This window comes from Trichosurus vulpecula, chromosome 1 (assembly GCF_011100635.1).
Source record: "Trichosurus vulpecula isolate mTriVul1 chromosome 1, mTriVul1.pri, whole genome shotgun sequence".
In the NCBI taxonomy this organism is placed as follows: Eukaryota; Metazoa; Chordata; class Mammalia; order Diprotodontia; family Phalangeridae; genus Trichosurus; species Trichosurus vulpecula.
In genome coordinates, this window is record NC_050573.1 from 384,082,062 (window position 1) to 384,095,519 (window position 13,458).

The 13,458-nt window shown below is 38.2% G+C and overlaps 1 protein-coding gene across 1 annotated transcript in view; it reads left to right on the forward strand.

The window, feature by feature from the left end:
- The window catches only part of ME2 (malic enzyme 2), an 83,332-nt gene that overhangs the window by 45,077 nt on the left and 24,797 nt on the right, over positions 1-13,458 (forward strand). The window contains exons 10-12 of the mRNA XM_036760720.1: positions 445-558; positions 4,611-4,725; positions 10,175-10,317. Coding sequence (XP_036616615.1) covers positions 445-558; positions 4,611-4,725; positions 10,175-10,317 — 372 coding nt within the window. The remainder of the gene's footprint in view (positions 1-444; positions 559-4,610; positions 4,726-10,174; positions 10,318-13,458) is intronic.

Consider the following 13,458-nt stretch of genomic DNA (forward strand, 5'->3'; position numbering starts at 1 on the left):
GTCATCACTTGAACCCATACTCAGAGCCCTTCCAGCGAGGCAACAGCAGATCTTCTACTCTGTTGCCATAGTCTCTGTTACTTCAAGGTCACATATATGTCACAGTGAGGTATTGTAATAGGAAAATGTATAGACGTGTGTGTGTGTGTGTGTGTGTGTGTGTGTGTGTATAAACATATATGTACACTCTTATATTTATGTCAGTGTATAGATAGCTACATCCTCTTGGCATCCATACATATAATGCATGAATGTATGTATAGGATCTCATAGAAGACTGACTTCTATAAGACTTACAAAGGGGAAACCTATATCATTTCTGACAGCAATAATTGATAATAAATATTGGTCTTGATTTAAAAGAATAAAATAGTTCTTTATTCAAATTAATAAAATTAGGGAATATATTCCTTTGATTTTTGAAGTTCAAATTTTGTTAACCAGGCTGCCCTTGGAATTGCAAATCTCATTGTTATGGCCATGGTGGAAAATGGTATTCCAGAAGAAGTAGCACAAAAAAAAATCTGGATGTTTGACAAGTTTGGCTTACTAGTTAAGGTAAGATTCCATTTGAAATTTGGACAACTAAACACTTTTTTAGTAGTATTTTAAGATATAATTTTTTTTAGATAAAAATCTAATTTTATGGATTATTGTAGCTTAATATCACAAAACCATCTTATTATTTAAAATTAATGTTGTTTCAGTCAGGACTATTATCTAGTCCTGTGAATAGAGCAGGCACAGGAATATAAAATATAAGTCTGTTCTTTGACTCCAGACCTGTTAGTGAGAAGCAGGTGTCATGGATTCATTGTCTCCCTCTTGTTATCAAGTGCTTCTGGAAGCTTACTATTAGAGGAAAAAGAATATTTTGTTTTCATTTGACTTACAGATAGCTCTCTTGAAAAAAAATAATTTTTATTCCCACATGGAAAGATGATATTTGTAACTCATGAGACCTTTCTCATTATTAGGGTAGGTGGAGGGAATATATAGACAGAGGGCACAGGGTAAATTGAATATGAAGGGATAATTTCTAAAAAATAAAATTAAGAGGTGAGAGAGGAATTTTGTAGGAGAAGGAGAAAGGGAGAGGTAGAGTGGGGTAAATTATCTCATATAAAAGAGGCAAGAAAAAGCTTTTACAGTGGAGGGGAAGAGGGGGGAGGTGAGAGGGAATGAGTAAACCTTACTCTCATCAGATTTGACTTAAGGAGAGAATAACATTCACACTCAATTGGGTATGGAAATATATCTTACCCTACAGGAAAGTATGGGGGAAGGAGATGGGGGGGGGCGGTAATCGAAGGGAGGGCAGATTTGGGGAGGGGTAATCAGAAGCAAACACTTTTGAGGAGGGAACCATGTCAAAGGAGAGAATAGAATAAACAGGGGCAGGATAGGATGGAGGGAAATATAATTAGTCTTTCACAACATGACTATTATGGAAGTATTTTGCATGACTATACATGTACAGCCTACATCGAATTGTTTGACCTCTCAATGAAGGTGGGTGAGGAGGGAAGAAAGGAAAGAATTTGGTACTCAAAGTTTTAAAAAACCAATGTTGGGAATTGTTTTTGCATGCAACTGGGAAATAAGATACACAGGCAATGGAGTATAGAAATCTAGGTGTGATAAGAGATGGGGGGGTGTGATAGAAGGGAGGGCAGATTGGAGAAAGGGATAGTCAGAATGCGTGCCATCATGGGGTGGGGGGAGGGGAGAGAGGGGGAGAAAATTTGGAACTCAAAATCTTATAGAAGGTGAAAACTGAAATAAATAAATAAATTGAAGTGTGAAAAAAAAAAGAACTTGAATTTCAAAATCCTATTCTCTGACGATAAACTTGTTCTTCTACCTCTCATACTCTCTTATTCACGTCAAACTTATTCTTTGTTCTCACCATAATCTCTGAAAGTGTAGAATAGTGGAGAGAGAGCAGGCCTAGAAGCTAGGAAGACCTGGTTTCAGGTTCTGATTTTGGCACATTTTGGCTGTAGATCTATTGCAAGTCAATCAACCTCTCAAGCTTCCAGAAAACCATCTCAAATACAACTTAGATAGAAGATGCTCTCTTGCATTGATTGAGGCAGTTGCTTCATCTGGGTTTTTTCCTGTACCAGTGAAATCACTGCCCCAGTCCCTGTACCCATAGTGACTCTCCCTATTCTTTTGTTCTACTTTATTTGACTCCTTACGTTCAGCCATTTTAATAATTTTCTAGATATAATAATGTTTTAAAAAGCACATTTCTATAGTACTTTAAAGTTTACAAAGTACTTTCCTCATAACATCACTGTTAGATAGATAGTTGTTGTTCAGTTGTTTCAGTCATGTCCAACTCTTCATGACTCCATTTAGGGATTTTTTTTTTTACAAAGATACTGGAGTAGTTTTCCATTTTCTTCTCCATTATATTTTACAGATGAGGAAACTGAGGCAAACAGTTAAGTGATTTGTCCAAAGTCACACAGCTAGTAAGTGTCTGAGGCCAGATTTGATCTCAGGAAGATGAGTTTTCCTGACTCCAGGCCCTGCATTCTATGCACTATGGTGCCATCTAGATTCCTATGTAGGTAGAATGTACAACTATTACTATCTTGATTCATAGATGCAGAATTAAGGCTTTAAGGGGTTAGATGACTTAACCCATGATCTCTGCTACTAAGTCTTTGAAGTAGGATTAAATCTAAGGTCACCTGACTCCAAGTCCAGTGCTCTATATCAAAGGTGTCAAACACAGGCCATATGGCTGTCTGAGTCAGATTAAAATGTAGTTGAGATGTATTTAACAAAATCAATAAAAATTTAACAAAATCCAAAAAAATATTTATTTACCTTGCTCATGTGTCCCAAGAGAGAGCTTTATATAGGGTGGGTTGAAATAAATAGATAGGGAGTGAGTGGGAAGTGATATTAATTTTTTTTAAAAGGGGGGATATCAATAAAATATTTTTAAAGTAATTGGGAGCTATTGCATACATTTCTAAGAGGAGTGCCAATATTTAGCTCAGTGGTGAGCTAAAAGATAGCACATTAGTTCTCTCACCTTAGAAGTCTTTCTACTCTTTGTCTTCTGCTTTTTCTGCCAATTCTGTGTAACTTCCAGCATTTGATTTCTCAAGCCCTGTCCCCTTAGCTGCTAAACTTCTGGAGAAAATCTCAAATTCAAGCTGACTTCATTATGTTTATTCAGAATAGCATAGTGTATGGATAATTGGCCTCAAAAGTTCAGGAAGACCTAGGCACAACATATGTGCTTGCTTTGTGACCTTAGGCAAATTATATAGCTTTTCAGCACCCAAGGCAAGTGACTGTGAATTGTAGAGCAAATGCTGACCTACATTCATATTCCCATGAAATAAAACAGGGTAGGGATTGTTTCTTTGTTTTTTTTATCCCCAACATCTAGCACAGTGCTTGGCACATAGTAAACATTTAATAAATGCTTGGTGATTGACTGGTTGTTTGAGAACCTAGATTAAAATCCTGCTCTAATGCTTACTACTACTTGTGTGACATTTGGCAAGTAACAACTTCCCTAGGTTTCAGTATCTTTATCTGTAAAAAGCATTTTGGACTAGATGGCCTCTGAGGTCAATTCACCTCTGTATTTGTGATCTTCTAAGATGTTATTTCCTTCCTTCTCTCCCTGACCGTGTTCCTTTGCTTGGAACTTTGAAAAGGCAGAGAAGAGAAAAAGAAAAGGGAGAGGGAGAGAGAAGAAAGAAATGTTAGAGATACTTTGCAAAAGCTTGCGCCTTCTCCAAAATTGGGGAGCCAGGTAGAATTTAGTTTGAAATTCAGAGCAGGCTTGAAGCCCATGATTAGTTTTTATTCTGGTGAAAGTAATTGGAATATGTTTATTTGCCTTGCTCAGCTGTACTTATTTGTTCCAGGGGAGAGTTTTTATGGGGTGGATAGAGGTAAACTAGTAGAGGTCAGTGGGAAGTGATAGTCCTGTAAATAAAGGGGGGGAGGAGGGGTGCCAATAAAATATTTTTAAAAATTAATTGGGAGCTATTGTATATATTTCTAAGAGGAATACTAATATTAAAGTAATACTTTATGAAAAAGCAAAATTTCTGTTAAGTCTTAAGTTATATTGAAGGAAGAGTAAATGCACAGGTTGAAAGGCTGTTGCAGTTCAAGAAGTTAAGTTCAGCTTATAAGCACCTACAGTATATCCCCCCCATAAGGTGCTGGGGAATACAAAAATTGAATGTGATGTGGTCCCTACTCTTAGGGATCTTACAGTCTCATAAGCAATGGTAGACCAGAGCTTTGACAATAAAAATACTCAGGACAGAGGTGAACCCAGGAAATCCTATAAAGAAAAAAATATAAAATGTAAAAGAAACAAAGAAGAGACTGGACACTAGGAGAAGCCAAAGATATTTTGAGAAAGGTCATCAATAGGAAAAAAATTAATTTTGGAAGTAGTAAAAGTCCTCAGATATATAGGGAAAGATAAATAAAATGGAACACTTCATAAATATAAAGGATATGCGTGACTAGATTATGTTTATTAAAATGATGTCTTTTTATCATAACTTTTAAAATTTTCTATACTAACAAAACTGTTATTTCACTTGTACATGTAGGGAAGGAAAGCTATGATAGATAGCCATCAAGAACCGTTTGCTCACTTACCTCCTGAAAACATACCTAATACTTTTGAAGATGCAGTAAATATACTTAAACCTACGGCTATTATTGGTGAGTAAAGATGGTCATCTAATTTGCTGATCTGTTTGTTAAGCAAACACAATCTGATGCCTCTTGGAAGAGTCAAGTTTGAGGTATAGGAATACATAGTCCCATATTGAAAACCTTGTTGTCAACTCTGGTTGTTGCCTCTTCCTTGTTTCTCACACGTGATTAATCACACTGTCTGCTCTTCCACAATACATCTGTCTTCATTTCCCACTGCCACTACCCCAGGACAGGCCCTCATAATCACCTATAGTAACCAGTCTTCCCACCTTCACTCCCCTTGTTCCAATTCATCACTCCATTAACAAATTAATTTTCTTTGTACACAAGCATAGCACCTAAGCAAGGACATTGCACTTCATAACTATTGTTTGAATTGAATATCGCTGCTCTTCTTCTCTGGTGTCTCCTGATTACCTGACAGAAATTTAGGTTCTTTTTCCTGATACTTGAGGCCCTTCACAATACAGTACCACCTCTCTTTTCTAATCTGTCTCATCCTCTTTCTCTCCACATTTGCTGTGTTCCACTCACAGTTTCCTGTACCCACCTGTGTACATTTATTCATAGTGTTCTCTGTACCTGGAATATCCTGCAAGTCTTACCTGTTGGAATAGCCCCCTTTTCCTTAAAGTCTAATTCAAGTACCTCCTCCCAATTTTAATGTGCTTTTAATCTCTTGGATTTATTAGGGTCCTTTCTTGACCTCTTATCCACTTACCATATATTATTTGGTTGTGAGCACATCACATCACTCAAACTATGAGAATGGAGATCTTATTGACTCACTGTGCCTCCCCTGACACCTAGCATAGAGCTCTTTATATAGCTTAATAGTGCTTCTCAAAGGAATAAATTAATTCATCTTTTTAGCATAAGATTAATATTTACTTAGATATAGTTCTCTTGTTTATGATGATATGTGGAAAGTATGGCACATTATCAAGGAATTATTGTTTTGGGTTCTCTTAAATTGTTTATTTCCTAATACTTCCTTGTGTAGTGCTTTGTAGAATCAGTGAGGAATAATGGACTTAGACTCTGAATAAAGCTAAGGTAAGAGTCCATGCTCTTCTCATGATGTTTCATACACAATCAGAAATGCTGCATTCAGGTCTGTAAGGGGAATGAAAGAATATTGAACTAGGAGGATGGAGACCCAAGTACCACTCCTGGCCTTGTGGCTAACTAGCCATGTGACCTACATATGGCCTCATTTTACTATCTGTGCCTCAGGTTTCTCAGATGAATGAGTTAGGCTAAATGATCTCTAAGAACTCTTCCTTTTCTATGAGTCTGTTCTTAGCAAGATACAAAAACTGTTTCTGTGTAAACATTGGACTGCTGAAAGATTAAAGAAAATATCAGACCAGCATGACATGCTAAGATGCCTCTTTTCGAGCAAAGGTTTCAGAAGGAAAACGTCCAAGGACAAAAGACCTTTGTGATAGGCTATCAAAATATTCACTGTAACAGCAAACACAATTTTGCTCTATACATACATATATACATACATATATGTGTGTGTGTGTGTGTGTGTGTGTGTGTGTGTGTGTGTATATATCCCTTTATAAAAATTCTAGGGACAAATCCAGATATTCTAAAATTTTGTTGCATTGAATAGGGCTTGAAATGAGTGGACCGCTGTTTTGTTAACACAAAGACATTGTAAGGACTTGTAAGATTTGTAATAATGTGATTTACAAAACACTATAATTCTGAACTATCTAAGGCCTTGAAAATAATTTCTTTCATCATGGTTTTCTATGCTATACAAATTCTTTTGCAGTGATGAAATATTGTTCAAATCAATGTTGTTAAAAAGCATGTACAGTTCAACAATCAAGAATTGAATGCTTGCTATGTGTAAGGCAATGTCTGTAGAACCTAGAGAGATAAAACAAAACTGATAACCTTCTCTCTCCCTGCTGCCAACCTTCCCCAGTGCCTCTAGTATAGTATATAAACAACTTTAGTCTGATATTTAAAGCCTTCTATATTCTGTGGCTCCTCTCTACCATTCCAGTTTTATTTCATTCCCCTTCAGAAACTTGACATTCCAATCATACTGGACTACTAGTTATTTCCCAAACTCAGTACCGCATCTTCTGCCTTCATATTATTCTCACATGCTTCTCCTCATTCCTGGAATGCACTTCCTTCTCCTCTCTGCCTCTCAAAACCTTCTCAGTCTCAAAACCTTAGTCTTGAAAATGGGGGTCGGAGCCAAGATGGCAGCTAGAAAGCAGGGACTAGCATGAGCTCCCCACCGAGTCCTTCCAAAAACCTATAAAAAATGGCTCTGAACCAATTCTAGAACTGCAAAACCCACAAAACAGCAGAGGGAAGCAGGGCTTCAGCCCAGGACAGCCTGGATGGTCTCTGGGTGAGGTCTATCCGGCACGGAGCTGGGAGCAGAGCGGAGCAGAGCAGAGCCCAGCGTGAGCGGCATAGACCAACCGGACCAGGAGCCGGGGGCAGGGTGTGCCCTAGTGCCCTGAATCAGTAAGCTGCGGCAGTTACCAGACTTCTCATCCCACAAACACCAAAGACAACAGAGAAGGTTAGTGGGAAAAGCTGCGGGAGTGGAAGGAGCTCGCGGTTCAGCTACCAGCCCCGGGAGCAGCGGAGGTGGGGCAGCTACAGCCGCTGTTGCTTCTGGCCCCAGGCCCACCTGGTGGGAGGAATTAAGTGGCGGATCAGACCAGGAGTGCACAGCCTGCTGAAGATCTAAGCCCAGTCCGGGTTGGGGGTTCTTGGGGAAGGAGGAGTGCTGGTGTGGCAGAGCTGGTGCATCCCCCCCAAATGTGGAACGTAGTTCTCTAAACTCTACAAGCAGTCATACCCCACTGAAAAACTCAAGGGTCAAGTTAGTTGGCTGGGAATATGGCCAGGCAGCAAAAACGCACCCAGATTCAGTCTCGGACTTTGGATTCTTTCTTTGGCGACCAAGAAGACCAAAACATACAGACAGAAGAAGTTAACAAAGTCAAAGAGCCTACAACAAAAGCCTCCAAGAAAAACATGAACTGGTCCCAGACCATGGAAGAGCCCCAAAAGGATTTGGAAAAGCAAGTTAGAGAAATAGAGGAAAAATTGGGAAGATAAATGAGAAGGATGCGAGAAAACCATGAAAAACAAGTCAATGACTTGCTAAAGGAGACCCAAAAAAATACTGAAAAATATACTGAAGAAAACAACACCTTAAAAAATAGACTAACTCAAATGGCAGAAGAGTTCCAAAAAGCCAATGAGGAGAAGAATGCCTTGAAAGGCAGAATTTCCCAAATGGAATAGGAGGTCCAAAAGACCACTGAAGAAAATACTACCTTAAAAATTAGATTGGAGAAAGTGGAAGCTAGTGACTTTATGAGAAATTAAGATATTATAAAACAGAACCAAAGGAATGAAAAAATGGAAGACAATGTGAAATATCTCATTGGAAAAACCACTGACCTGGAAAATAGATCCAGGAGAGATAATTTAAAAATTATTGGACTACCTGAAAGCCATGATCTAAAAAAGAGCCTAGATATCATCTTTCAAGAAATAATCAAGGAGAACTGCCCTGATATTCTAGAGCCACAGGGCAAAATAGAAATTGAAAGAATCCATCGATCGCCTCCTCAAATAGATCCCCAAAAGAAATCTCCTAGGAATATTGTCGCCAAATTCCAGAGCTCCCAGATCAAGGAGCAAATACTGCAAGCAGCCAGAAAGAAACAATTTGAGTATTGTGGAAACACAATCAGAATAATCCAAGATCTGGCAGCTTCTACATTAAGAGATTGAAGGGCTTGGAATACGATATTCTGGAGGTCAGTGGAGCTAGGATTAAAACCAAGAATCACCTACCCAGCAAAACTGAGTATCATGCTCCAGGGCAAAATATGGACTTTCAGTAAAATAGAGGACTTTCAAGCTTTCTCAGTGAAAAGACCAGAGCTGAATAGAAAATTTGACTTTCAAATACAAGAATCAAGAGAAGCAAGAAAAGGTAATCAAGAAAAAGAACAAGAAAAAGAAATTGCAAGGGACTTACTAAAGTTGAACTGTTTTGTTTACATTCCTACATGGAAAGATGATGTGTATGATTCATGAGACCTCAGTATTAGGATAGCTGAAGGGAATATGCATATATATGTTTATGTATATATATATATGTTTATGTATATGTGAATGTGTATGTATGTATATATGTATGTGTGTGTATATATATATATATATAGAGAGAGAGAGAGAGAGAGAGAGAGAGAGAGTGGGCACAGGGTGAGTTGAAGATGAAGGGAAGATATCTAAAAGAAATAAAATCAAATTAAGGGATGAGAGAGGAATATATTGAGAGAGAGGGAGATAAGGAGAGATAGAATGGGGTGGATTATCTCACATAAAGGTGGCAAGAGGAAGCAGTTCTGTGGGAGGAGGGGAGAGGGCAGGTGAGGGGGGAATGAGTGAATCTTGCTTTCATCAGATTTGGCCTGAGGAGGGAATACCATACATACTCAATTGGGTATCTTACCCCACGGGAAAGAAGAGGGAAGAAGATGAAAAAGGGGGGGGGATGATGGAGGGCAGGGCAGATGGGGGTGCAGGTAATCAAAAACAAACACTTTCGAAAGGGGACAGGGTCAAGGGAGAAAATTCAATAAAGGGGGATGGGTTGGGAAGGAGCAAAATATAGTTAGTCTTTCACAACATGAGTATTGTGGAAGGGTTATACATAATGACATGTGGCCTATGTTGAATTGCTTGACTTCTTAGGGAGGGTGGGTGGGAAGGGAAGAGGGGAGAGAATTTGGAACTCAAAGTTTTAAAAACAGGTGTTCAAAAACAAAAAAAAAAAAAGTTTTTGCATGCAACTAGAAAATAAGATACACAGGCAATGGGGCGTAGAAATTTATCTTGCCCTACAAGACAAGAAATGAAGGGAAAAGGGGATGGGAGGGGAGTGCGGTGACAGAAGGGAGGGCTGACTGGGAAACAGGGCAACCAGAATATACGCCATCTTGGAGTGGGGGGGAGGGTAGAAACGGGGAGAAAATTTGTAATTCAGACTCTTGTGAAAATCAATGCTGAAAACTAAATATATTAAATAAATAAATAAATGACAATGCAAAGAAAAACCAAAATAAAACAAATATATTAAAAAAAAAAACAAACCTTAGTCTTCCTTCAAGGATTAACTTGAGTGCTATGATAATGTTAATGGTCTTTCCTTTCTGAGTTTTCCTTATACTTGCCATATTTGTGTCCATGTTGTGTCCCCTCTTCTCCATCCACAGAAGAATGTAAGCTCCTTAAGATCCAGGGCTGTTTCATTATCTTTGCATTCCCAAATCCCAACAGTGCTTTATAAATAATTGATTATGAAAGAGGAGAGAGGTGTTATGTATTTCCTCTATTACTATTACTTGTATAATGAAATATTTTGTTTATTTTACTTATATTGCAGGTGTTGCAGGTGCTGGCCGACTTTTTACTCCCAATGTGATCAAAGCCATGGCCTCAATCAATGAACGGCCAGTAATATTTGCATTAAGTAATCCTACAGCAAAGGCTGAATGCACAGCTGAAGAAGCATACACACTTACAGAGGTAATAACTGACAATAAAATAATGTATTACATTTGAAAACAAGTAGAATTTTTCAGATTTAATTCTGAGCAGTCAAAAATTTGTTATAAGCAGTCTTCTCTGATTTGGCTATTTTAAATGCTATGTGTATTAATAGAACTTGATCTGTGTAGAATTTGTAATGTTGCACAGAACTGGTCAGGACATTACTAAGAGTACTCAAATGTTTTAGTTATAAGAGGAAGACGAAAATAAACATATATCTAGTTGAAATTTTTAGCTGCATTTTGGACTTTGTTAAAAGAAAAATAAATGAAAAGTTATTATTTGCTTTAGAGTATCATTTGAACAGAATTGACTAGTTATTAAAAGCAGTACTCCAAATGTAATTACCTGATAGTTTTAGATGGTTTTAAAGGGCACTTATCTTAGAAAAAAAGAAATTGGCAAAGAAGATAGTCTAATTTGCCCACACTAATGTGAGAGAGGGAAAGGAGCATGAAAAGCATAAAAAAACTGATAAGTCTTAAATCTCTTGTGTTTGGCATGGATGAAAGTCAGGTGTACTACCATTATATAGGAACTGCCTTCACTCTGGTCCTCTTCAAGAATGAAGGACAAGCAATGACAACACTGACTCTTCCCATCTTTGATAAGCTGAGACACAACTGGGAACAATAGGGAATAGCACCAAGTTGTTGGTTTTAATTTGCTTGTGGATAATAAATAATTTGTTCTACAGTGTTTTGCTGTATATGAAACTGTTAAAATTTAGTTTGGGGGAAATAGAAAATCATAGCACCTTTTATTTGCGGTATCTTTTATGTGGCTTTGTTACTTATGACATGCTTTTTTTGAGTCTCTTCCTGTTTGACATAGAATCATTATTCATTAGTCTGCTAACGTGATTAACAATACTTGCTCATATTTCATCATCTTATTCATGAAGATAGTGAGAGGCTTGGTTAATAGGCTTGCTGTAATCAATATGGAGATGTCCAAAGTCTCAGTGCAGTTTTAAGTGCAATTTTAACTTAAAACTGCACTGAGGCTTTTGGGATACTGCACATCCCAAATAAAAACGGCTGATACTTGATAATGATTAAAACTATTCAAATACATTCTCATTTGATCTTTCTATATCTGTTTTCCTTGGGTAATTATATCAAAAAAGGAAATAAGGTTATTATAGCTTGATTTGTTCTTAGGAAATTATGGTATATTCTAGAATTCTTCAGAGATGAATATCAGTTCTTTTTTTAATGGTATATTTTTGTCAATTAGCAAAAATCCTCCTCTCTCATCCACTCTAAAACTCCTGAATTGTTTTTCTGGGATCTTAGGCACAGCTCAGACTGGGGACATGTGCAAGCATTCAGTGCTCCCAAACAGGGCTGATCAGGGCAAAGTGATTGCTGCCCCCTCGACTGAGCTCTGCAAGTTCCTGAGCTGGGTTTAGGTCTGAGCAACAGTAGCTGCTGCTGGACTTAGCCCTTCTCAGCCCCCTGGAAATCTCTGCTGGCTCAGAGTGATGGAAGTACAGGCTCCCCTTTAGTCCAGAATTCTTGCTCTGGATATTCCTGTACAGGCTGCAGACTATGTTCAAAGCTAGATTCAAGATTCTACTGTGTTCTTCTGGTGTGAGCCACATGGCTGCCGCTGGCTTCTGAACTTGGTCCTTCTTAGTACACTGCTTTGGGCCTCCTGCTTCCTAACCGACTAGCTTCCTGGGCATACATCCTTAACTTGGCTTGCCCTGGATCTGTGATACCAAACTGGAGACTGGGCAACAGTGCTCCCAATTGGCACCACCAGGCCCCATCAAGGTGCCCTGGTGTGGGTCTGGGACCTCTGCTTGCCCTGGTGCACAATCTGCTCCCTACACTGGAATGCCCAAGCAATGTATGGCTTCCTTTGGCCACTGATCTCCAGGGCCTGTCTCCCTTTTGCCCTCCTCGTCAGGAAAAATAACTTACTGTTATTTGTTCTTGGATTTCCCCATTAGGATTCTGCCTGGTACAGTTTCTATATCTGTTTGGAGGAATTATAGGGAGGCGCTCAGCTGTACTACTTCCTACTACTCTACCATCTTCTCAATATCAGTTCTATATCAAGGTCTGTAGTTTCTTTAATCTACCCTATTTGACATTGTTATCAGGATTTGCCAAGTTTCCAGCCTTCTGGTATTTCTTTCTTTTCTCTATGATTTCTCAGAAATTACCGGCAGTCATTCTGAAGTTATATCAGCAGTTTCCTTGAGCATGGAATGTAATTTATCCAGAACCAGACTGGAAGCGATCTAAATTATAGCAGCTAGATTCCATCTTACTACTTCCTCACCTGTCTTGGGCAATAGTCCTTTTTTTCAGGAGGACTTTCTGGTCTTTCTATTTGGAGAATTGTTCTTTCAGAATAAACAAACTAGAGTTGAGGAATCTACCTTCTCTGTTATCTTTTAAAATCATACCATCTTTGCAAACAGTTCCAGAGGTGGGGAACCTGTGGCCTCAAGGCCACATGTGGCCCTCTAGGTCCTCAAATGTGGCCCTTTGACTGAATCCAAACTTCAGGGAACAAATCTTTTTATTAAGGGGATTTGTTCTGTGAAGTTTGTTCTACTATCTGATAGTGCTTTTTCAGTTTTCAGAGTGCTTTACGTGTAGTCTCATGTCATAATCACAACAGCCTTATAAAGGCAGTAGCAAGAGAATTTATTATTTTTATTTTACACATGAGGAAACTGAGGCACGGAGAGGTTAAGTAACTTAACCAAGGTCACATAGTTAGGAAGTAGCAGCAATAAGATTTGAACCCTTGTCTTCTAATTTTAAATCCAGTAAACTTTCCATTACAACACATCTCTTTCAGGGTTGTTTTGAAGATCAAATGAAATACTACATGTAAAGCATATTGCAAAGGGTAAATCACTTTAAAAAGTAAGCATGTAAGCTATTACTATTATTATTGTATATTGTTCCAAATATAAGTGAACAGACTTTTAAACTTTGGTTTTCTTTAGTATTTGTTGAGAGCCTTGAATCATTCCAGGCTCCAGTCTTCCTGAAACTATTCTCACAGGTTCAGTCAATCAAAAAGGAAACATTTATTAAGTGCCTACTATGTGTCAGACACTATTCATACTACTCTTCTGTATTTCTTGTT